The sequence below is a fragment of the Trichomycterus rosablanca genome, chromosome 23, assembly GCF_030014385.1.
Source record: "Trichomycterus rosablanca isolate fTriRos1 chromosome 23, fTriRos1.hap1, whole genome shotgun sequence".
Taxonomy (NCBI): Eukaryota; Metazoa; Chordata; class Actinopteri; order Siluriformes; family Trichomycteridae; genus Trichomycterus; species Trichomycterus rosablanca.
In genome coordinates this window covers 11,226,163-11,252,014 of record NC_086010.1, presented here as the reverse complement: position 1 = coordinate 11,252,014, position 25,852 = coordinate 11,226,163, and the positions used below count along the sequence as shown (strand labels likewise).

The window sequence follows — 25,852 nt, the reverse complement described above, 5'->3', positions numbered from 1 at the left end:
ACTGAGCTGAATGTATATTTGGAGTAAGCCATAAATAGTGGGCCAAAGGTGGAACCCTTTTCCTACTTTTTATCTCATGTTCTTTTACTTTCTTTTTTTATTTTGGTGAAAAGCTCTGCTCTAAATTTTAATCTTGTCTCAACAAGTAATTTAAGTCTGTCTGTGCTAACTAGTCACATTTTGACAGTCAGGAAGTAAACATCCCATACAATTATATGAAACACCCACCTCCTGTTTCCATCTTTTTCTTTTTTTATGCTGTGGGATGAAAAATAAGCCTTTTGGAATTTCATAAACCTCTGGATGAAGCTCTGGATCTACATTTTGCTTCAAGCTGTGCCTGTGCCTGCTTATCTCTGCTCATCCCTGTTCTCTCACATGTCAATGCTAACTATTCCAAAAATCTCTGGATATGGTTTCCCCCATACCAACCAAATTGGGTGGAGTGAGGTTCAAACACACATACATTTACAAGCACATGCAAACACATACACAGGGGTGGGAAAGAGTGGAGTACAGAGAGTGAAAAGTGTGAGAGAGTGGAGGGGAGGCTGAGAGACGAGAGAGAGAGTGGGAGGGGACTGGGGAAATTTGTAAGGAGGGTATCCCAAAGCAATCCACCATTCGTGTCGGAGCACTCATGCTGCACGCAGCAACCTAGCCTTACCCATACAGCCTGAAACAAACTCTCAAGAGACCTGACAAGTGGTTTCCTTACAAGTTCAGGCAACAGCAAGGCAAACTGCAGAGCGCACATAACGGAACAGGGTCATAACAGCTATTCAAACTTTCTTCAAACACTTTAGCCATGGAGGTTCTTGAAGTCCCCAGCCTACAGCCAGGTGCTCCTGAGCAGCACAAGACCCTCACTGAGATCTCAGACGATGAGCTCAACCTCCCTCCCTCTGATGAAGAAGACGAGGCTTCTGCAGACGTCAAGGCCAAAGAAGGTGCTGAGAAAGAGCAGGCTGACGATGAAGGCAAAGGCAACATACAGATGAACGGTGTGATGATTCTGGCTTTGCTGGACAAGATCATCGGAAGGGTAGACCAGATCCAGCAGACGCAGGCTGGTCTTGAGGTCCGGCAGCACGACATGGAGCGCTCGGTCACCGGGATCGAGGGCGAGCTGACCAAGCTGTCCAAGAGTCACACTACCACAGCTAACTCTGTGAACAAGATGCTGGAAAAAGTTCGCAAGGTCAGCGTGAACGTGAAGACGGTGCGCAGTAACCTGGAGAAGCAGGGCGGGCAGATCAGACGGCTGGAGAGCAACGAGGCTGAGCTTCTCAAGAGGAGAAACTTCAAAGTCATGATTTACCAGGTGAGACCTTGTGAGATTGTGTTTATATATTAATTTTTATATATATGAAGTAATGTGTGCGAGTGTGCATGTGTGGTTCTAGATGAAGGTGGGGGTTTAATTAGAGAAAGTTTGCTTTAACTACCATTAGTAAACGATCGCAATGGAATTAAATCAGATTTGCTTTCCTTCTTAGTATGTAATGTAGATTAATCCTATAATATGCCATAAGGCATGTAATTTGGGAGAGATTTCTGGCTGTGGGCACTTAGTGTACCACACCCAGTTCAAAACCAAACCTGAATGCACAGTATGTCTTCTCTTACCTACACTCTTCATTAAGAGGTTGGCACATGCCAACGTCCACATTTATGATACATAAACAGACTGATTACCATTAGAGATGCTACGAAAGTAAATGCTTGTGTTGTAGACTTTTGTGGGAGAGGTCGGACAAATATTTGGTCTAAACCAGGACATGTGGCATAATGACTAAAGATTCAGAAAGAGCAGCTGAATAAAATGAAGGCAAAAGCAACACAGTGACAGAGGAAAAAAACAGCTGGTTTGGTTTGGTTCACCCAGACTATATGACTTCAGTTTCTGAATCTGGATACTATACTGCGTAATAGTTTGCAGCTTTGCACAGTGGCGCAAGAATATTCAGAGTTTCCACATACTGACTCACACACAGTTGCTATAAATTAAAAAAGAGTGCAGTGTTCCCTAACTGGAACAAGCGTAGCAAACACTTGTGTGTGTGCAGTCAAGGCAATTAATAGACAACCAGTTTAATTTTCCTGTCTAATTATTTACTGTCTATTAAAGTGTCATAAAAGTAAAGGCAACACATGACTTGATCAGCCATAACATCCACTTACCATATAGAGGCACTTTGTAGTTCTACAATTACTGACTGGAGTCCATCTGTTTCTCTGCATGCTTTGTTAGCCCCCTTTCATGCTGTTCTTCAATGGTCAGGACTCTCCCAGGACCACTACAGAGCAGGTATTATTTAGGTGGTGGATCATTCTCAGCACAGCAGTGACACTGACGTGGTGGTATGTTAGTGTGTGTTGTGCTGGTATGAGTGAATAAGACACAGCAGCGCTGATGGAGTTTTTAAACACCTCACTGTCACTGCTGGACTGAGAATAGTCCACCAACCAAAAATATCCAGCCAACAGCTGGATGAAGGTCTAGAAGATGATCAACTCAAACAGCAGCAATAGAGCAACTAGGTAGGAGTGTCTAATAGAGTGGACAGTGAGTGGACATGGTATTTAAAAACTCCAGGGCCGCTCAGGTGGCGCAGCGGTAAAAAGACGCGCTGCAACCAGGGCTGGATTCTGAGTACGTAGTATCGAATCCAGCTCTGCTTCACCGGTTTGAAGCTGAGTGGCTGTATGAGCAACGATTGGCCGGTTGCTCAGTTGAGGGGTGGGACAAAGAACCGGATGTGGGTCTCTCTCTGTCAGAATGCGATTACGACCTCTGCCTGCTGATTAGAGGCGCCTGCACAAGAGATGAGGAAGAGTGCCCTTAGGGTGTGTCTTTCCGCATGCAACGCTAGGTGGTGCCAAACTCATCAATGTGTGGATGGCAAAGATGCATCTGGCTGCTGCTCATGTTTCGGAGGGGATATGGGTTAGCTTCGATCTCCTCGGTCAGGGCAGGGTTCGGCATAGACAGAGAGGAAGCACGATGTGCGCTAAAGGGGGAGAAAAAGGAGGAAAAAAAAAAACACCAGCAGCGCTGCTGTGTCTGATCCACTCATACCAGCACGACACACACTAATACACCACCACCATGCCAGTGTCACTGCAGTGCTGAGAATGATCCACCACCTAAATAATACCTGCTCTGTAGTGGTCCTGGGAGAGTCCTGACCAGTGGCAGCTGCTGGTCTTTCAAAGAGGGGAAGCTCATTGTCGGCTTACATCATAAAATTTGTCAATTTATTTACACATAAGTTCTGCCCTCTGTTCCTTTTACAAGAAAATGGCCTGCAATGGGTTGCAGTTTGTCTTTCGACTTCACTCGCAAAATCCGCGATGGGACTGAAGCTCCTAGTGATTAAGTGACTAATGAAGTGTATTGCTTTGGCAATACGAATGTCCCTATTTGTCATGCCAATAAAGCTTCATTTGAGTTTGAGAAGTGACGGTGTAGCGCTCAAACTAGCTGTCAATCAAAACGGGATTCAGCCTTTCCACTGATCCTCCAATCATCTTGCAGAAGCTCAGCGTCCAGACCCGCCCACAGCCCCATTCACCCCCAGAGACGCTCAGCGTCCGGGGGCAGGACAAAATCAAGGCATTTATCCAATCCAATTACCTCAACCCAATCCCATAGAAGTGAAGAGACGCTCAGCTTCTGCGGGCAAATGCATTGACGCTACGGGAATGTATGAGTTAAGTTAAGAAAATCGAGTCGATTTGTGATAATTAGCTGATTCTGAACGAACTCGTCTTCGAGATGAACGTGTTCTAACGCTTTTGTAGTCAATGAAATGTTAACACAACTGTACATATTTGACCATTTAATTTTGGACATTTTAGGGGAAGCTGAGCTTCCCTTGCAGTCTTAGAGAAATTGCCACTGGTCCTGACCATTGAAGAACAGCATGAAAGGGGGCTAACAAAGCATGTAGAGAAACAGATGGACTACAGTCAGTAATTGTAGAACTACAAAGTGCTTCTATATCGCAAGTAAAGCAGATAAAATGGACAGTGAGTGTAGAAACAAGGAGGGGGTTTTAATGTTATGGCTGATCGGTGTATAATTAGTTATTTTATTCTTAATTGATACACTAGTTGTGAATTGCACTTATAGACATTGAAACTCTGAAAACAGTTCACCAAACCTCCTGTTTTTGCCCAGGAATAATTTCCTTTATGACAAAAGGTCACTGTCTTTAAGTATCAATAGGAAAACAGTAACATAAAGTGTTTTTTCCAGGACGGTTACCCTTTGCTCTTTCCCATCTCTCTGTGAGTGTTTATATGAAGGGGATTCCTTTCTGTAAGTAAACTTCCAAATAGCTGGGTGTTACTATAGCAACAGTAACGGACTCCTCTTCCGTCCCTGCCCTATCCGTCAATCCTCCTCCTATATTATGTAATGCCCTTCCCACTCCCTTCATTCCCACATACTGTAGCTCCACTCCTCTTTTCCCCTCTCTCTCCAACTGACCTAGCCCATATGACTCTCTTCTAGATTCATTTGACTCTCTATTCCACTCCTTACATTCAGTCAGAGGTGGAAAGTAACGAGTTACATTTACTCGCGTTACTGTAATTGAGTAGTTTTTTTGTGTACTTGTACTTTTTAAAGTAGATTTTACAGCCTGTAATTTTACTTTTACTTAAGTATGTTTTGTATTAAGAATTGTAATTCGCTACATTTTAAATAACATCCGTTACTGAGTAAAAAAATGCTTAAAAAAAATCGCTTCTGGGATATATACGTATATATATATATATATATATATATATATTCAAAATATATACCTGTATAAAACAACCCCCAGAAGCGCGACTCGGTTCCTTTGTTTCATTTTAAAGGGCCGTTCAATAGAATCGAATCATTCTACGACATATCACTAGTGGTTATACAGTTTGAAAAAGTTTTATGGGACTAAAATGACACAGTACACATCCCTAAATGTTTTTTTTTAATTAACTATTTTTTCCCACTTCTTCCCCCCAACTTTTATCCCCATTCTAATCGTGTCCAATTACCCTGATTGAGTCCTCTATACTGATTGGACCCTTTTGCCGCTGACTGAGGACGCCACTCAACTGACTTGCGCCCCCTCCGGCATGCAGTCAGTACAGCCTGCATTTTTCACCTGCACAAGCCGAGATCATACACCGAGAGACACAGCGCACGAAGGGTTACATGTTGTTCCTCAGCTCTGTGCAGGCGCCGTCAGTCAACCAGCAGGGGCCACAGTTGTACCAGTTATTAGCCCAACCCAGTCGGAAAGGTAGAGCTGAGTTTCGATACGATGCATCTAGAAACCCAACTCTGGTGAGCTAGCGTACTTTACCGCTGCGCCACCTGAGTGGCCCTAAATGTTTAAAAAGAGACACGCCCTCCTGCTAAAAAGTAACTAAGTAATGTTTACTCTGAGTACATTTTAAACGATTTACTTTTTACTTGAGTAGATTTTTAGACTAGTAACTTTACTCATACTTAAGTGAAAATTCATTAAAGTAATAGTACTTTTACTTGAGTACAATATTTTAGTACTCTTTCCACCTCTGCATTCAGTCGCCCTTATGCCAAGTTCACACTACACAACTGGATCTTTTGTAATCGGGAGTCTTTTAAGTCGGTGTGGCTTTCACACTACACGACTGATCGGCTTTCACACTACACACTATCCACTATCACAATCTATTATCGCAGGCGAGCTTTTCTGGTCTCCCAAACTACGTTTTGTCACGAAAACAAACGCAAGAAGTGACAAAAGGGGAAAAACTCTTGACTCTTCTTTCTCCCTTTTCTCTCTATTCTATCCATTATTTGTCTCATTTTCTGTTATACTCTTCTGTAGTGAGACCACCTGCTGTGTGATTGGTGGTGTGTCTTGGATACGGAATCATGTCCTTCTGCCCTGCCAAATATGGCTGTCATGAGAAGCATGGAGGCGCAGATGAGGTTGCCCATTCTGCTCATTTCTTGACTATCTTGTTTGCTCCGGTCCTCGTCCATTTTGCTCTACTCTTCCTATTCTGCCATCTCATTTTCTATCAGTCTTGTTTGTTCTGATCCCTCTTATTTTTCTTTCTACTTTTTATGCTCATCATTCTCTCTCTTCTCCTGTTCTCCTATTCCTCCCTCATTTGATTTACTCTTCTTTTCCCAATTTTCCCCATCATTCTTTCCAGATCTTTTTGTCAGTCATCTCTCCCTCTATCATTCCCTCTCCATATTTTCTCCAAATTCCTTGCATATTCTTATATAAATTCTATCCTATTTCCTTTTCTCTTTTCTTATTCCCTCTCCTGCTTTCTCACTGTTATGCCAAAATTCTTAGCATGAACACACTGATAAGCCAAAACATCAGGATCTCCTTTCCACAAATGTTCATGTCAATGCGTATTTCATAACACTTGTGTATGTCATGGTCAGGGATATATTAAATCTTGGGCTGATGGTAGTTGCTTGTAGTTAATGTGTTGAATTGAGCAAAAATGGACAGGAATAAATATCTGACTGACTTAAATAAGGACCAAATTGTTATAGCCTGACATCAGGGTTGAAGTACAGCCAGCCGTGATGAGTACCCACATGGTGGTCCACTCGCAGGTTGACAGGTTGTTGGACAGCCAAGACTCATTAATGCCAAATGATATGAAGGCTATGGCATCTGTTACAAGCTACTGTGAGTCAAATTGCAGATGATTTTAGATAATGGTGATGAGCTGAATATGTTACAACACACAGCCTGTTTTACAGATCAACCTACACTTAATCAACCACAATGACAAATTAAAACTTAGTAAAATCCCATTTGGCAGTAATTACAGCTGCAGGTTGTCTTAATACTTCTCAATACAAGCTTTGAACACCTGTATTTAGGCAGTGTATCCCATTCTTCATGGCAAATTCTCTCAAGCTCTGTTAGACTGGATGGCGAACGTCTGTAAATGTCTGTGATCTTCAGGTCTCTTAATAAATATTCAATGGGGTTTGGTTGTGCCACTCAGGAACATTCAGAAACATGCCCTGGGCCACTCATATGGTGCCGAGGTCAGCATTAGTGGAGAGGAACCATGACGCAATAGAGCAATTGGATGTGCTAAAGTCGGGGAGAAAATGCATAAACAAAAAATAAATAATTAAATTATATATATATATATATATATATATATATATATATATATATATATATATATATATATATATATATATATATATATGTATATACAGTGTATCACAAAAGTGAGTACACCCCTCACATTTCTGCAGATATTTAAGTATATCTTTTCATGGGACAACACTGACAAAATGACACTTTGACACAATGAAAAGTAGTCTGTGTGCAGCTTATATAACAGTGTAAATTTATTCTTCCCTCAAAATAACTCAATATACAGCCATTAATGTCTAAACCACCGGCAACAAAAGTGAGTACACCCCTTAGTGAAAGTTCCTGAAGTGTCAATATTTTGTGTGGCCACCATTATTTCCCAGAACTGCCTTAACTCTCCTGGGCATGGAGTTTACCAGAGCTTCACAGGTTGCCACTGGAATGCTTTTCCACTCCTCCATGACGACATCACGGAGCTGGCGGATATTCGAGACTTTGCGCTCCTCCACCTTCCGCTTCAGGATGCCCCAAAGATGTTCTATTGGGTTTAGGTCTGGAGACATGCTTGGCCAGTCCATCACCTTTACCCTCAGCCTCTTCAATAAAGCAGTGGTCGTCTTAGAGGTGTGTTTGGGGTCATTATCATGCTGGAACACTGCCCTGCGACCCAGTTTCCGGAGGGAGGGGATCATGCTCTGCTTCAGTATTTCACAGTACATATTGGAGTTCATGTGTCCCTCAATGAAATGTAACTCCCCAACACCTGCTGCACTCATGCAGCCCCAGACCATGGCATTCCCACCACCATGCTTGACTGTAGGCATGACACACTTATCTTTGTACTCCTCACCTGATTGCCGCCACACATGCTTGAGACCATCTGAACCAAACAAATTAATCGTGGTCTCATCAGACCATAGGACATGGTTCCAGTAATCCATGTCCTTTGTTGACATGTCTTCAGCAAACTGTTTGCGGGCTTTCTTGTGTAGAGACCTCAGAAGAGGCTTCCTTCTGGGGTGACAGCCATGCAGACCAATTTGATGTAGTGTGCGGCGTATGGTCTGAGCACTGACAGGCTGACCCCCCACCTTTTCAATCTCTGCAGCAATGCTGACAGCACTCCTGCGCCTATCTTTCAAAGACAGCAGTTGGATGTGACGCTGAGCACGTGCACTCAGCTTCTTTGGACGACCAACGCGAGGTCTGTTCTGAGTGGACCCTGCTCTTTTAAAACGCTGGATGATCTTGGCCGCTGTGCTGCAGCTCAGTTTCAGGGTGTTGGCAATCTTCTTGTAGCGCAAGATCCTCAGAGAGTTCTTTGCCATGAGGTGCCATGTTGGAACTTTCAGTGACCAGTATGAGAGAGTGTGAGAGCTGTACTACTAAATTGAACACACCTGCTCCCTATGCACACCTGAGACCTAGTAACACTAACGAGTCACATGACATTTTGGAGGGAAAATGACAAGCAGTGCTCAATTTGGACATTTAGGGGTGTAGTCTCTTAGGGGTGTACTCACTTTTGTTGCCGGTGGTTTAGACATTAATGGCTGTATATTGAGTTATTTTGAGGGAAGAATAAATTTACACTGTTATATAAGCTGCACACAGACTACTTTTCATTGTGTCAAAGTGTCATTTTGTCAGTGTTGTCCCATGAAAAGATATACTTAAATATCTGCAGAAATGTGAGGGGTGTACTCACTTTTGTGATACACTGTATATATCATGTCATACATATAATTTCATTTTTAATTAAGCCTAAAAACAATGCAAATTTTTACAAATGTGTTTTACTTCATCATTTGTAAATAAGTGTAGATTGATAAATACAAATGGCAATTATGTCTATAAAAAATGCAACACAATAATTTGCACAGAATGTCAAACGGGTCTTAATACTTTCTGAATTCACTGTATATAACTGCAATTGTTATTTAAGCCTCCAACCAATTACATATCTAAGACAGACAGACAGAAAGAGAGGGGGTGGAAGAGAAAGATATAAAAGTAGATGGTTTTAGGGTGTGGTCTTTCAATAAAGCACATATTTGTGGCTCTTTAATTCCTCGGGCATGCTTTTCTGAGTGCATTACTCACACACCAACAGATGCCCTACTTGTCTAAAAGCAAATCTAAAAGCACTGAGTCTTATTTTCTATAGTAAATTATTGTCCTACTCCTGTGAAAGCTGCCCTGTTACCTAATGCTTTTTAGGCTTTTTAGTTTAACTGGTAAGAATTGAGAAAGAAAGGGGCAGAATAATGCAACTGAAACCCAGACCATCTGGCAACATCTTAGTGGCTTCATGACGAGACTCTAAATGCCCTTGAGTGACCCAGACAAAGCCCAGAATTGAACCCCATCAAAATTCTGAGAGACATGAAGATGGCAGTTCACAATCTGAAGATGCTTTATAGGATCAGCCGTGTATAGTGGGTTAAACTGCCCAAATCCTGGTGTGCAAAGTAGCTGAAATGAAGGGTCTGAACAATGAATATGAGATTTTAGTTTATGATTTAAAATAATATAAACACATTTTCACAAGGATAAAAGAGATTAAACTGATGGTAAACAGCGCAATTTCTTTCAAATCAAATCCACAAACAAGGGGGGTCTTATTACTTTGTAAATCCACTGCAATCAATTTTTTCTTTTTTAATTTAACAGCATTGATTGATGTTAAAACTACATTTATTATAACATTAACTTTTGGCATTATATTTTGACACATCAAAATTCAGCTATAGCAGTGGTTCTCAACCAGGGGGCCAAGGCCACTAGAGTGGCCTTAGTGAGCCTAGGGGGGTCTTGTATTTTATTGAAAAAACTAGGTTATTAGCATACAAAAGATCTTGTGATGTCATAAAATTTTGCTTTAAACTACCTGTAGCCTACACTAGGGGTTGAGAAAGGAACAATATTTGATTCGCCAACTTTAAAAGTGCAAAGGTCAACGGAAGATGACTATGAATGATTCTGATTCAGTTATTGATGCAGATCCTGCTGATGTAGACCCAGGTGAGGAAGCTTTCACTACCAGTTCACCTAAGTAAACCCACTACATCAACCAAAATCATAAAATAGATAGATATTTACCTTCATCATGGATTCATTGAATTTCCCATGAACAAGAAGACAATACCTAATATATATATATATATACACTGATTAGCCATAACATTAAAACCACCTACTTGTTTCTACACTCACTGTTCATTTGATCAGCTCCACTTACCTTATAGAAGCACTTTGTAGTTCTACAATTACTGACTGTAGTTCATTTGTTTCTCTACATACTTTTTTAGCCTGCTTTCACCCTGTTCTTTACTGGTCAGGACCCCCACAGGACCACCACAGAGCAGGTATTATTTAGGTGGTGGATCATTCTCAGCACTGCAGTGACACTGACATGGTGGTGGTGTGTTAGTGTGTGTTGTGCTGGTGTGAGTGGATCAGACACAGCAGTGCTGCTGGAGTTTTTAAATACTGTGTCCACTCACTGTCCACTCTATTAGACACTCCTACCTAGTTGGTTCACCTTGTAGATGTAAAGTCAGAGATGATCACTCATCTATTGCTGCTGTTTGAGTTGGTCATCTTCTAGACCTTCATCAGTGATCACAGGACGCTGCCCACGGGACGCTGTTGGCTGGATATTTTTGGTTGGTGGACTATTCTCAGTCCAGCAGTGACAGTGAGGTGTTAAAAACTCCATCAGCACTGCTGTGTCTGATCCACTCATACCAGCACAACACACAGATGGACTAAAGTCAGTAATTGTAGAACTACAAAGTGCTTCTATATGGTAAGTGGAGCTGATAAAATGGACAGTGAGTGTAGAAACAAGGAGGTGGTTTTAATGTTATGGCTGATCAGTGTATACACCACTGCCTATATATCATGCCATCATGACTAAAAAGAGCACTTTAAATGAAAATTCTTTGGCCAGATACATCTAGTATCTAAAAATAATGTAGAAGTCCAAAGCAATTCATGTCAGATATGATGTTATTTTGGCTTTTAAGAAGTGTCTATAATCCAACTGATAAATATTTAACTGAGGAACCTTATATGGTCAAAGAAATACCTTAGTTATTCGTCATTACAATATCAGCTAGTTCAAAATCTATTTGGAAAATGCTAGGCTACGCAAGTGAACACACACACACGCACACTTACTTATAAGAGGGAAAAACACAGGCCTGAGGTGGCTATAAATAGATTCCATTGCATACTTGAGTGATTGCTTGGGGGAAGAAGGCTCATGGTCCTGTATGTTCTCTGTGTTTGATTTAGAACACTCCCTGGCCAGCCGATCCTAAAAGCTCATAAAGCAGTATGTGCTTAAAAAAATCCCTCAGTGTTCTTATGGGTTTGGCTCACAGGGCCCCACATGGCTTTTATTTAGCACATCTCTCTGTCTTGTCTTTGTCCAGCCTTTTTGCTAAGCATTCCCTTTTCAGCCTGCTGTTGCTACAGTCATTTTTGGCATCATGCCTCCCTGTGGCAATTTTACTCTGTCAAACTCAATTTTCTACATTTGTTCCTTGTCCTTAATGTTTGCCTTTAAAGATTTGTTATGGATATGTTTCTTTTCATTTATGTTCAGGTCCATAAAAGGGGAATTATTTACCTGATTGCTGATGTGCACAGTGCAAATAGACAATAAAACATACACTGATCAGCCATAACATTAAAACCACCTTCTTGTTTCTACACTCACTGTCCATTTTATCAGCTCCACTTACCATATAGAAGCACTTTGTAGTTCTACAATTACTGACTGTAGTCCATCTGTTTCTCTGCATGCTTTGTTAGCCTGCTTTCACCCTGTTCTTCAATGGTCAGGTATTATTTAGGTGGTGGATCATTCTCAGCACTGCAGTGACACTGACATGGTGGTGGTGTGTTAGTGTGTGTTGTGCTGGTATGAGTAGATCAGACACAGCAATGCTGCTGGAGTTTTTAACACCTCACTGTCACTGCTGGACTGAGAATAGTCCACCAACCAAAAATATCCAGTCAACAGCGCCCTGTGACCACTGATGAAGGTCTAGATGATGACCAACTCAAACAGCAGCAATAGATGAGCGATCGTCTCTGACTTTACATCTACAAGGTGGACCAACTAGGTAGGAGTGTCTAATAGAGTGGACAGTGAGTGGACATGGTATTTAAAACCTCCAGCAGCGCTGCTGTGTCTGATCCACTCATACCAGCACAACACACACTAACACACCACCACCATGTCAGTGTCACTGCAGTGCTGAGAATCATCCAGCACCTAAATGATACCTGCTCTGTGGTGGTCCTGTGGGGGTCCTGACCATTAAGGAACAGGGTGAAATTAGGCTAAAAAAGCATGCAGAGAAAAAAATTAACTACAGTCAGTAATTGTAGAGCTGTAGAATTGTAGAAGGAGGTGGTTTTAATGTTATGGCTTATCAGTGTATTTTATATAGCTTTTGAGTAAGAGAAAAAAAAAGGAAATAAATTTTGTTGTTTACAGATGAAAGAGATAAAGCATTTTATTTTACAATCTTTTACAATCGTTCTGGAATATTTTGAGTACTTTACCCCACTTTGGGCATGCTACAACTCTGAGGACATGCAGGCATACCACAGTTATAAATCTCTCTGTAAACACAGCCCTCACTCCTATCCCATTGTTATTGGAAAGTATAACTCAGAAGCACCATGGCAACAGCGACTGCGGTTAGAGACGAAGTTCTAAATCACAGGGTCGGATGGGGTGGATCAGCAGGGCTGGAATTAGTACAGTCATTCCTTTGTAGTGTATCAGGCACAAGACCTGAGACTTTGTCAGGCATTGCTAGATTCAGTGTTGAAATGAAAGAGGAAGACAAGAACCAGAGAGCTTCAAAGCAGTGTATCATGTGTAAGATTCTAGGACATCATTGTGGTTTTTAATTAAGTGATGTGGTCAGATGGTTATGATTTTAGAACCCGTGCTCACCCAGAACTACAAAGTGCTTCCATATGGTAAGTGGAGCTGATAAAATGGACAGTGAGTGTAGAAACAAGGAGGTGGTTTTAATGCTATGGCTGATCGGTGTATGTATGTATGAATATATAAATATAGTATATTTATAGTGGGTAGCACTGTCGACTCACAGCAAGAAGGTCCTGGGTTCGATTCCATGGTGGAGCGGTCCAGATCCTTTCTGTGTGGAGTTTGCATTTTCTCCCTGTGTCCTTGTGGGTTTCCCCCGGGTGCTCTGGTTTTCTCCCACAGTCTAAAGACATGCAGTCAGGATAATTGTAGATACAATAAAGTCCCTCTAGGTTTATGTATGTGTGTGTGTTTGCCCTGTGATGGACTGGCCTGTCTGGGGTGTTTCCTGCAGTTTGCCCAGTGAATCGGGCCCACTGCGACCCTGAATAGGATGAAAAGGTTGTCCCAAAAAAGGGACAAGGGTGTGTTTAGCACTGTTCCTTCACCTTTCCTGTTAATAAGACTTTTATATAAACATATTAATGTAAGATAAATGACAGGGTTAGATTGTCCATACAGCTCTCACTATTGTTATCTCTGCTTCATGGTGTGACTCATATTTTCTTTCCTGGCTGGAATGATAGTGTGTCATGTAAGAATTGAACCAACCAGCCTCGGGGATCCCTCTTAAAGTGCACCGTTTTTTCCCTTTCCTCGCTGAGGTCATCAGTAAATAATCTGATTGGACGGGATTCCTGCTATGCACTGGCACCATGGCTGGCTGCATTTACACAGATGTAAAAGAACGCTTCATATGTGCCTGAAGAGAGCGGTCTCTGTAAGGCACTGGAAACCTTCCTGTCTACGAACACACTCATTACTCTGTGGCCACACACAATGAAAGGTCTGATTTTACGTAGCTAGTAGGTAGTTCCACTTATTTATTTGCATAAAAATTTGTGTTTAAATATTTATCATGACCTAAAGGGGTTCCTATGACTCACTTGCAGTGCTGCGCGTTTGCAGGATCATACCATGCCAAACCTAGGGGTAAAAAAGGGGGTATGGAATAGATAAAAGAGTGTTTCTGCTGACCGGCATGCCTTAAACGAGCTGATCTCAGCATAGGATTGTGCAGTCACACACACACACACACACACACAGTAAGGGAAAGCAACAGAAAGTCGTACCTGCCAGCTCCAACAATCACACACTCTCTCTCTGGTTTCTGACTCATGGAAACGGAAAGTTGTTTGCTCTGTTGTAAATTATAAGCTCTGGCCTCTCCAAGTGTGTGTACGTGTGGTGTGTGTGTGTGTGTGTTTATGCGCATGTGTGTGGCTTTAAGACTTTATATGTAAGGATATTGTAAGAATATTGTAGATGGCTAAAGATCAGTAGGTCAGTTACATTACATTACATTAAAACCACCTCCTTGTTTCTACACTCACTGTCCATTTTATCAGCTCCACTTACCATATAGAAGCACTTTGTAGTTCTACAATTACTGACTGTAGTCCATCTGTTTCTCTACATAATGTTTTCAATGGTCAGGACTCTCCCAGGACCACCACAGAGCAGGTATTATTTGGGTGGTGGGTCATTCTCAGCACTGCAGTGACACCTTCATCAGTGGTCACAGGACGCTGCCCATGTTGCGCTGTTGGCTGGATGTTTTTGGTTGGTGTACTATTCTCAGTCCAGCAGTGACAGTGAGGTGTTTAAAAACTCCATCAGTATTGCTGTGTCTGATCCACTCATACCAGCACAACACACACTAACACACCACCATCATGTCAGTGTCACTGCAGTGCTAAGAATGACCCACCACCCAAACAATACCTGCTCTGTAGTGGTCCTGTGGGGGTCCTGACCATTGGAGAACAGCATGAAAGGGGGCTAACAAAGCATGCAGAGAAACTACAAAGTGCTTCTATATGGTAAGTAGAGCTGATAAAATGGACAGTGAGTGTAGAAACAAGGAGGTGGTTTTAATGTCTCTATGACTCACTTGCCATGTCATGGCTGATTGGTGTATAAGACAAATACAATCTTACTAAACACTAAATACAAGTTAGACACATCCAGGCTTGATAACTGCAAGCCCTGCTGAATCCAAACATTACAATAAAAAACAAGGGCACTTATTGAGAGCCATTATATAAAATTTATTTTATAAAAGAGCACATTGATCTAAAAACTCTACAAAAATCACATGCACAAACACGCAGACACACTGCTTTCAGTTTACTGCCCATTTAGATAATCAAAAGCAGAAAATGTGCTCTCTTTAAAAGCTCGATGTCAGAATTACGAACCTGACTTTTAGAGCTTAGTGACTCTGTCTAAAATTCCAGTTGTAGCACGTAAGCAGTTGTGAAATACTGTGCTTAAAGCTGGTATGTTTGACCTGAATAACTTTGGTAGAGTTGTGGAATGGCAGTCAGACAGTTTCATGACTAATGAAGTAAGAGCAAAAAAAAGACCTTTCACAGTCTGACACCATCTTTCCACATACACTTTTTGAAAGAAAAAAAATGGGGAAGAGGGTAGGAAGTGATCAGAAGTATTAAAATAGGTGCAGTGGCCCAACCAGGATGGTTGTTAAATATTAGATATGACAGATAAGGTGAGAGCACTTATCTGCACAAATCCAATCAAAAGTAATAATAATAATAACGCCGCTCAGGTGGCGCAGCGGTAAAGTACGCTAGCGCACCAGAGTTGGGTTTCTAGATACATCGTATCAAAACTCAGCTCTGCCTTTCCGACTGGGTTGGGCGGCAGTATGAACAACGTTTTGCTGTTGTTCAGGGGCTTAGAGGTAGAAGTCGGAGCATAGGTCCTCATAACTGGTACGACTGCGGCCCCTGCTGGTTGACTGACGGCGCCTGCACAGGGCTGAGGAATAACATTGAGGGGGGTGTGACCCTCCGTGCGCAGTGTCTCTCGGTGTATGAACTCGGCTCGTGCAGGTGAAAAATGCAGGCTGTACTGATTGCGTGCCGGAGGGGGCGCAAGTCAGTTGAGTGGCGTCCTCAGTCGGCGGCAAAAGGGTCGAATCAGTATAGAGGACACAATCAGGGTAATTGGACATGACTAGAATAGGGATAAAAATTGGGGGGAAAAGGTGGGAAAAAATAGATAATTTATTAAAATAAAATAAAATAAAAAAGTAATAATAATAGTAAATAACAGCACTTTTTTACACATCAGGATAATTTACACATCTGCTGTCATGTTTCCTCTAGAAAGTACAACTGCAAGAAGTACTTGATAACCCTAAACGATCCATTAAATGATATTAAATGATCAAAGAGACAAATATAGGTTCTGTCTGAAAACCTAGTGAGCCACCTTGCTGCCTACTGCCTACCTGGGCAGCTGCCTAAATAGAGAGGGTTCTAATTAGACATCAAACTTATAAGGCAGATTATTTAGACGCACTACTTGGACAGCGATTATGATGAATACATTACTGCAGTTTTTGCTCACTAACCCAACACAGTTAGTCTCAGGTTATTTAAACCAATGGGCTGAGGCAGCTTAAACAGCAGGCATGCCAGCTAACATCTCCCTCCGTGTGCCAAAAATGATTAAACGGGGTTTGAGCCAGTTTGACAAGGGCCAAATTGTGATGGCTAGACAACTGGGTCAGAGCATCTCCAAACCTGCAGCTCTTGTGGGGTGTTCCTGGTCTGCAGTGGTCAGTATCTATCAGAAGTGGTCCAAAGACAGAACAGTGGTAAACCGGCGAGTGTGTCACCTACCTGGGGAACACATGGCACCAGGATGCACTATGGGAAGAAAGCAAGCTGGCGTATGTGATGCTTTGGGCAATGTTCTGCTGTGAAACCTTGGGTCCTGCCATCCATGTGGATGTTACTTTTACATGTACCACCTACCTAAGCATTGTTGCAGACCGTGTACACCCTTTCATGGGAACGGTATTCCCTGATAGCTGTGGCCTCTTTCAGCAGGATAATGCTCCCTGCCACAAAGCAAAAATGCTTCACGAATGGTTTGAGGAGCACAACAACGAGTTTGAGATTCCCCAGATCTCAATCCAATCGAGCGTCTGTGGGATGTGCTGGACAAACAAGTCCAATCCATGGAGGCCCCACCTCACAACTTATAGGAGTTAAATGATCTGCTGCTAACATCTTGGTGCCAGATACCACAGCACACCTTCAGGGGTCTAGTGAAGTCTGTGCCCTGATGAGTCAGGGCTGTTTTGGCAGCAAAGGGGGGACCTAGACAATATTAGGAAGGTGGTAAAAATGTTATGTCTTATCTGTGTATTGCACACTCCACACACACTCCAGGTGTAAATCTAGAAACCCTCTCTGGTTTACTGTTACAATGACTGTTATAATGTGTGTGTGTTTGTTTGCTTCTTTGTTTGTTTAGTGTGAGCACTTATTCCCAAGCCTGATGGGAATCTCTTTCGCTGTCAGTTTTATCGTCCTTAATGCTAGCAGTAGTCTGGCCTTATAAGGTGAACAATCACTTGGCTTGTTTTATGAGAAGGACTGTAGGGAATTCAGTCATGTTTTGCTTACACGGAGTAAAAAAGTCGCTGCATTTATTTTCAAACTCCAGTATTTTGCTAAAACTTGAGTCTTTCTCTCCATGTCTGCTGCAGTTCTCAGGACCAAGTGTGTTTTCTTCCTGTCTGTAAGGCAAAACAATGAAACATTAATGAGAAGAATGGGATGTTGGCTTCTGGCTTGATGTGATTTCCTGACTTCCTGAAACATGTTTTCATGTTTCCAAGTTCCTGTCCTTTCATTTCAACAGCTTTTTTTTAAAGTGGGACGAACTCGACCTGAAATATCCTTGGCATGCTTTCAATTGGAATTCTCTTTCCCTAATCTAAACCTACTCTTATCTTTCAGAGCAAAAGATATCAACCTAGTACAAGGAAAAGGCAGGGGCTCGATACGTTCAGATGATCTCACAAAAATATACAACCCCAAATCAGAAAAAGTTGGGACAGTAAAGTATTTACCACTTTGTAATGTTGCCACACTTAAAAGACGTTTTGGCACCGAGGAGACCAAGTGATTTAGTGTTTCAGCTTTTATTTTGTCCCATTCTTCCTGCAAACACGTCTTAAGATGTGCAACAGTACGGGATCGTCGTTGTCACATTTTTCGTTTCAAAATTCTTCACACGTTCTCTATTGGGGACAGATCAGGACTGCAGGCGGGCCAGTCCAGTACCCGTACCCTCTTCTTTCTCAGACATGTCTTTGTAATGTGTGCAGCATGTGGTTTTGCATCGTCTTGGTGAAGAATGCATGGACGTCCCTGGAAAAGATGACGTCTTGAAGGCAGCACATGTTGCTCTAAGATCTCAATGTACTTTTCTGCATTAATGCTGCCATCACAGAAGTGTAAATGACCTTTGCCAAGAGCACTGACACAGCCCCATACCATGACAGACCCTGGCTTTTGGACTTGTTCCTGATAACAGTTTGGATGCTCCTTTTCGTCTTTGGTCCGGAGCACACGGCATCCATTCTTTCCAAAAAAGACCTGGAATGCTGATTCATCTGACCACAATACACGTTTCTACTGTGTGATGGTCCATCCTAGATGCCTCCAAGCCCAGAGAAGCTGACACCGCTTCTGGACATGGTTAACATAAGGCTTCCTTTTTGCACAGTAAAGTTTTAAGTGGCATTTGTGCATGTAACTCTGTATTGTAGTGCTTGACAAAGGTTTGCCAAAGTAATCCCTCACCCATGTGGTTATATCAGCTATTGTTGAGTGGCGGTTCTTGATGCAGTGCCGTCTGAGGGATGGGAGATCACAGATGCAGCTTAAGCTTGCGCCCTTGGCCTTTACGCACTGAAATTCCTCTCGATTCCTTGAATGGTTTAATGATATTATGCACTGTAGAGGGAGAAATATGCAAATTCCTTCCAATCTTTCTTTGAGGTTCATTGTTTTTAAACATTTTAATCATTTTCTCACACATTTGTTGATAAACTGGAGATCCACTGATCATCTTTGCTCATTAGAGACTCAGCCTACCTTGGATGCTGCTTTTGGGTCCGTAATGACTAAGTGCTTGCATGTGTAAAGACGTGCAACACCTACAACACCTGCAAACAATGTGCAAACTCATGACTAACACTGTGTACTTAGAACTCACTCACTCAATTTCTGCGCCTGCACAAAGTCGAGCAATAATGCATTGATCAGGGTGTGTCTCTCCGTACACAAAGCTGATCCACATATGAACTCGCCTCGTGCAGGTGAGAAGATGCAGTCGACTACTGCACACGTTTAGGAGGAGGTGTGTCAGTCTCGCTTTCCTCAATCAGATGTGGGGATAATCATCAGTAGAGAGGAAGCGTAATGCAATCAGGTTTTATTTGTCACATACATAATAATACACAGAACAACTGTCAGTGAAATGCTTTTCTAACTGCTTGGCCACATTAGTGTGTAGAAATGTCTGCACAGTGACTGGTTGCTAGTGAAACGATAATGATAATAATGTATTCTGACTCCTTGACTTTTCGTACACTTTATTGAGCTGTGAGTATTTTCTCTCAGTATCTTTAGGCATAAATGGAAGAAGCTTGGTACAGCCTTGAACCTCCCTAATCCACCATCTGGCCAAATCTGACATCTGGGCAAGAAAGGCCTTATTTGGGGAGGTAAAACGCAAAACAGTTACTCATAAAAGGCTCTTTAAGTCCTTTTCAGAGATAGTAGAACAGGTTGGCTAGATAAGCATTTCTGCAAAACACTATATATCAGGTCTTTATGAAGTAAATGCTTAAGCTTGGAGTCATCAGCATGTGACTTAAATTCTCTGGTCTGATAGGATGTTAATGTAACTCCAAGCAAAACAGCAGCCCCTTTGTCTGGTGATAATCTTTGATCAAGTCATACAAAATCATGATTTTGTAGCACAGTCAGTTAGTCTTCCGCTTCTGGGGATCCCAATCGCGTCAGAGGAGGGTTTTTCCTCCTGTCCCTCGCCCCACCTCCGATGCGTGTGCACTCCCTCAACACCTTCTTATTTGCTCATACTTTGGTGGATTTGTGCATAAGGCCAGATATTGCACACAGAGAGTCACACACCAATCTCCATGATTCTCAACTTCTGTACAGGTGCCTCGGGCTGCTAAACAGGGTCCTTGTACAGCATTTTAAGACCCCACCCACTTATAAGTCCGGTCTTTCACACCCAGCAGACTGGTGGCAAATGTTGTCTGCCTGCTGTTCTTGCTAGAGAGCGCCCAGCCGACTGGTAGCAGAGCTGAGATTCGAACCCCCAGCACTGGTGCACTAGTGGAATGTCCCGCTGCATCACCTGGATTTACTCTCTCTCCGCTTCTTTAATATACAAATGTTAAGTTTATTTTTCTGAGCTTGCCATAATTAAAAAAAACACACCAACTGAAAACTCTGTCTGGACTCACATTGGTGTCATGGTAACATGTATATTAAGTGGTACTCTACATATGAGTGTCATTTTGGTTTTGATTACTTGTAGCTTGCGTGTGAATGGAGATTTTCATCAGATTGTTTGTTCGTAAACCTATTTATTTAAAGTATCCTCCAGGCCACCCAAAGAGGATGGGTCCCTGCTGAGTCTGGTTTCTCTCAAGGTTTCTTCCTGTAATTTTAAGGGAGTTTTTCCTTGCCACTGTCGCCCTTGGCTTGCTCAACGGGGGTTTTTGGTCTGTTGGTCCTGGATTCTGTAAAGTTGCTTTGAGACAATGTCCAGTGTAAAAAGCGCTATATAAATAAATTTGACTTGACTTCAGTCTTTATCTACAGTATATTCAAAATGAATTTAATCTATCTATCTAATTTAATTAGGTTGGAGAAACAGCCACATTTCTATTAAAGTTATGAATTAAATTTAACATCTTTATCAGCGCAATTATGAATTAAACTTGGATAATTGGTTAATTGAGTAACTAATTGGGCAAATGATCCTTTTTCCATAAAGCCTATTGGTGTTAAATAAGTTTTTTTCCTTTGATAAATAAAATGACGTATAAGGGGGATTATACTGTATATTGCTCTTCTACTTAGAAAGATGATTTTTTGGGGATTAGATATGATAATGTGTATTATGTTATTGTAGGCTGGTTAGATAAAAGGACAGTTGTGGCCTAGTGGTTAAGGTAACAGACTACTAATCAAAAGTCGCTGGTTCAAGCCCCACCACTGCCAGATTGCCACTGTTGGGCCCTTGAGCAAGGCTCTTAACCTTCAATTGCTTGGACAATATACTGTCACAGTACTGTAAGTCGCTTTGGATAAAAGCATCTGCTAAATGCATGCTGTTACATTACATCTGTGTAGGGCACTCAGGTGGCGCAGCGGTAAAACACACTAGCACACCAGAGCTGACATCTTGTACTAATGAGCCCTGTAACTGGCAGGCTGGGCACCTACGCGGACAATGATTGGCTCGTCCGTTGGGGTTGGATGACATTACTGATGCAATTATGACCTCTGCTGGCTGATCGATGGCGTCTGCACAAAGACAGGGAATAATGGGGATCACTGAGTTACCCCCGTGCATGAGACCGTTCGGTTGGATATGACTAGACAAGATTTAGAGGAAAATTGGGGGAAATGCAATTAAAATTAGTTTATTTTTATTTTTTTATTTTTTTATCTGTGGGCCAGTAGTTAATGTTGGTGCGGTGCAGCTTCCTCTGGTATAGTGAGACGTCATCCGTCTGACTGTCCAGATAGTATTTCTGCTTTGCATCCAGTAAAATGAATATTATTTGTTGTCTACCAACAGATATGAGCTTAAATAGGTCTCTTAGATTTCAATCTCAAGGTTGTGTCCTGACTTTCAGGATTGTTTTTAGTATATGAAGGATGTACATCAATTTCCACCCATTTCTCAAGGGCAGGGAAGTTCTCTCAAAGTTTTCCAAGACGCACATCCCTTATACTGATATTCCGTTTTGTAATGCAACTGAGGACAATAAAAAAGACAATGTGCAAGTCTGTACACTTCTGACAGACGTGTTTCTAAAGCTCAGTGCATCACCCGAGTGGAAAAAAAACCCACCTCCCTCATTAAGCCAAAAGAATTGTGCTGTGTACAGGAACCCGGAGCTTCCGTGAATGGAATGCAGAGAATGACAGTGGAAATAGAGCCTGGGTGGGGCCGAGGTGGGAAGGGAAAGGCAGGGAAAGAATGAAGGGGAGGAAAACATTAAACAGCTCCTGTGGAACTTAAACACTACACCAGCTGTGCTGTGCTCAGCGTCCTTGGTGTGGTTGGTGTGTATGAAGACTTTAACCATATGTGAATTTAAAGACTAAGCTTTTTTTATTTTTTTGAGTCTCAAAGTACATCATTATTCTCTTAATTTATTACCTTTTAGACATGTTTACAAATATTTCATTAAGAATGATTTATTGTAACCAATACCACAGTCAATAGTCCAGCTAATTACATCAGCCTACTTTAGTCATGGAAATGGCCATAACTTCTAGGACACGTGTCAAACTCAAGGCCCGCGGGCCAAATCCGGCCCTCCAAGTCATTTTATGTGGCCAGCGAGAGCTTAAAAGGTGTACGAGTGGGCCGCCCAGGTGGCGCAGCGGTAAATACACACGCTGGAACAAGAGCTGTGATCTCAAATACATCGTATCGTATTGAATCTCAGCTCTGCCTGCCGGCTAAGGCTGAGCGGCCACATGAACAACGATTGGCCTGTTGTTCAGATTTGGGCGGGACTACACAGGATGGGGTCTCTCTGGAGTGTCTTAAAATACACTGTAAAATCGTACATAAACTACATCTCACACAATGCATGTCAATTTTGTGACCCGCAAAGCGACTGCAACTCGCATCCTGCCACTAGATGGCAGAGTTTCCACATCGGCGTTTAACTAAGGCGGGTTTCCAACAAGTGGAGCTGAGAAATATCTACAAATAATCCCAAAATGTCCAAGTAGAGAAAACTGATGCAGAAGGAAGCTAATTTAATGAAAGATGGGAAAGTGAATACAAGTTTGTGCTTTAAAAAGAAAAAAAACACGATATGTCTTTTGTGTTATAAGGCCGTGTCTGTGGTAAAGGAGTACGATATAGATATACAATATAAATGTAGCTTTCAAGAAAAAAAATCAAATTGTCCAAGAATTAAAAGCAGACTGCAGTTGCAGCAGGATATGTTACCCTCGGTGGCCCTCGGTGAAAATGAGTTTGACACCCCTGATCTAGGAGCTTTTTTTATAATTAAAATATTTGATGCGATAAGCTTACAGTTGTAAAGCAAAAATCAAAGTTTGGTGTCAGAAATGCTACAATTTTGTGCATGTGACACTTTTCTTTATTCAAATTGCACTATTATGATTAAGCTGTCCCGCTCAGTGGGAGTTTTTAATTAATACAAATAAATTTTGCTATACATAATTAGAATCACCGGTTGGCAGGGTGGCTAGGTGTGTAGCACTGTCGCCTCACAGAAAGAAGGTCCTGGGTTTGATCCCCAGGCGGGGCGGTCCAGGTACTTTCTGTGTGGAGTTTGCATGTTCTCCCCCATCTATGTGGGTTTCCTCTGGGTGCTTTGGTTTCCTCCCACAGTCCAAACACATGCAGTCAGGTTAATGGGAGATACTAAAGTCCCCATAGGCATGAGTGTGAGTACAAATGTGTGTGAGTGTGTTTGCCCCGTGATGTACTGGCAACCTGCTATACAGCATTACCTTGAAAAAAGGCAGCAAATAGGGAGACGTAATAGTGAAAAAACTGCAATAGGGTGAAAATTATATGGTATTTTATTGAGGACTAAACATCATTTTTTAAATTTTTATTTTAGGATAAGGTAATAGCCACTTAGTGGCGGCAAGGTGGCTAAGTGGGTAGCACTGTCGCCTCACAGCAAGAAGGTCCTGGGTTCGATCCCCAGGCAGGGCGGTCCGGGTCCTTTCTGTGTGGAGTTTGCATGTTCTCCCCGTGTCTGTGTGGGTTTCCTCTGGGAGCTCCGGTTTCCTCCCACAGTCCAAAAACATGCAGTTAGGTTAATTGAAGACACTGAATTGCCCTATAGGTGAATGTGTGTGTGTGTGTGTCTGCCTTGCGATGGACTGGCCTTCATCAAGGGTGTTGCTGTGTGCCTTGCGCCCATTGAAAAGCTACTGACTATGTGGGTGGGGTCTTCCCCCTACATGTGTGTTTGTGTGCACACCAATACAATACATTTAATGGTTTGTCTTAATTTTTTTGTGTTTTCATAGGACGAGGTAAAACTTCCTTCCAAAACCACAGTCGCCAAATCTTTGAAAGTTTCCCAGGCCGCAGAGGGCGAGGGTGAACTGGAGCTTAGATCAGCTGTAGAGGAGGGAGAAGATGGAGAAGAGAAGGCTAACGTGAACCTGTCCTCTGACGAAGAAGAGGTAGAGGTTGAAGAGACCATTGAGGAGACCCGGGCGGAACGTATCAAACGCAGCAGCCTCCAGCGGGTCCAGAACATAAAAACAGTCTTCTCCAAGCAAAAGATGGAGAAAACCAAGCAGAAGACAAAAGAAAACCTTGAGAAGACCAAGCAGAAGACCAAAGAGAACCTGGAGAAGACTCGCATGAAGACCAAAGAGAACCTGGAAAAGACCAAGCAAAAGACCAAGGAGAACTTGGAGAAGACTAGGCAGAAAACGCGTGAGAATCTGGAAAAAACACGCCACAACATCGAAAAGAAAATGGGCAAGCTGAGCACTCGCATGGCAGTCGATCCTGAGCGGAAGGAGAAGCTGAAAAGCTCTCAGAAGAAGATGGTGAAGTCTTTCACACCTGACCATACCGTTTACGCCAGGTCTAAAACTGCTGTGTACAAGGTGCCGCCGTTCACCTTCCATGTGAAGAAAATTCGTGAGGGGGAGGTAGAGATCGTAGGCACCGAGATGGTTGAGGTAGGTGGGGAGACAAAGGATGAGGAGAATGTAGTGATGAACGGAGAGGAGGAAGAAGAGATGGAGGAAGGAGAGATGGGAGAGATGGAGGATAGTGCTGAGATGCTGGAGACAGGAGATGATTCAGAGCTGGTGTATGTTGAACAGGATCAGGATAGAGACAGTGACTAGACAAGTGTGTGTGTGAGTATACGTGTGTGTGTGTGTGTTGCAATTATGGCTAAGAAAGCTGAAGAATAGACATATCCTTATGGATTTATAAATGCTCATACATAGACAGTGCTAATTATTACCTGACCAATGAAATTGCACAAGATTCGGTGGTGAATAGTGCTCATTGCTTCAACTGTCCAAAATTTAATGGAATTTGTGTCAAAAAGTGATTGACAGTTCTAGGAAGCAGAATATATTAAACAAACAACAAAGTGTTTGTTGAATTTTAGCATTTTATTTTAATTCATTTACTACCACAAGTTCTAATCTATACATTTTAATATAAAAATAATCTATTTACTTTTATTTTCATTTTTTTCTTTTTTTTTTTCTTTTTTTTTTGAGGCACAATTATTACTTATTGCTACACTCAAATTTAAGTGGTGTGATTGTTTTTGTTTGTCCATATGGTTATAAATTTGTGACTGAAGAGTCCAAGTATAGACATGGTGCGACTGGCCAGCTCGCATGTTCTCCCCGTGTCTGCGTGGGTTTCCTCCGGGAGCTCCGGTTTCCTCCCACAGTCCAAAAACATACAGTCAGGTTAATTGGAGACACTGAATTGCCCTATAGGTGAATGTGTGTGTGTGTATGTATACGTGTCTGTCCTGCGATGGACTGGCGCCCCGTCCAGG

The 25,852-nt window shown here is 42.2% G+C and overlaps 1 protein-coding gene across 1 annotated transcript; it reads left to right on the top strand.

Moving 5' to 3' along the window:
- Nucleotides 1–637: 637 nt before the first annotated feature.
- On the top strand, nucleotides 638–25,470 carry cavin1b (caveolae associated protein 1b). The gene is made up of 2 exons (XM_062985642.1): nucleotides 638–1,324; nucleotides 24,336–25,470. Exons 1-2 carry the CDS (start codon nucleotides 809–811, stop codon nucleotides 25,173–25,175), a joined length of 1,356 nt encoding a protein of 451 aa, XP_062841712.1. The 5' UTR covers nucleotides 638–808; the 3' UTR covers nucleotides 25,176–25,470.
- Nucleotides 25,471–25,852: the final 382 nt, after the last annotated feature.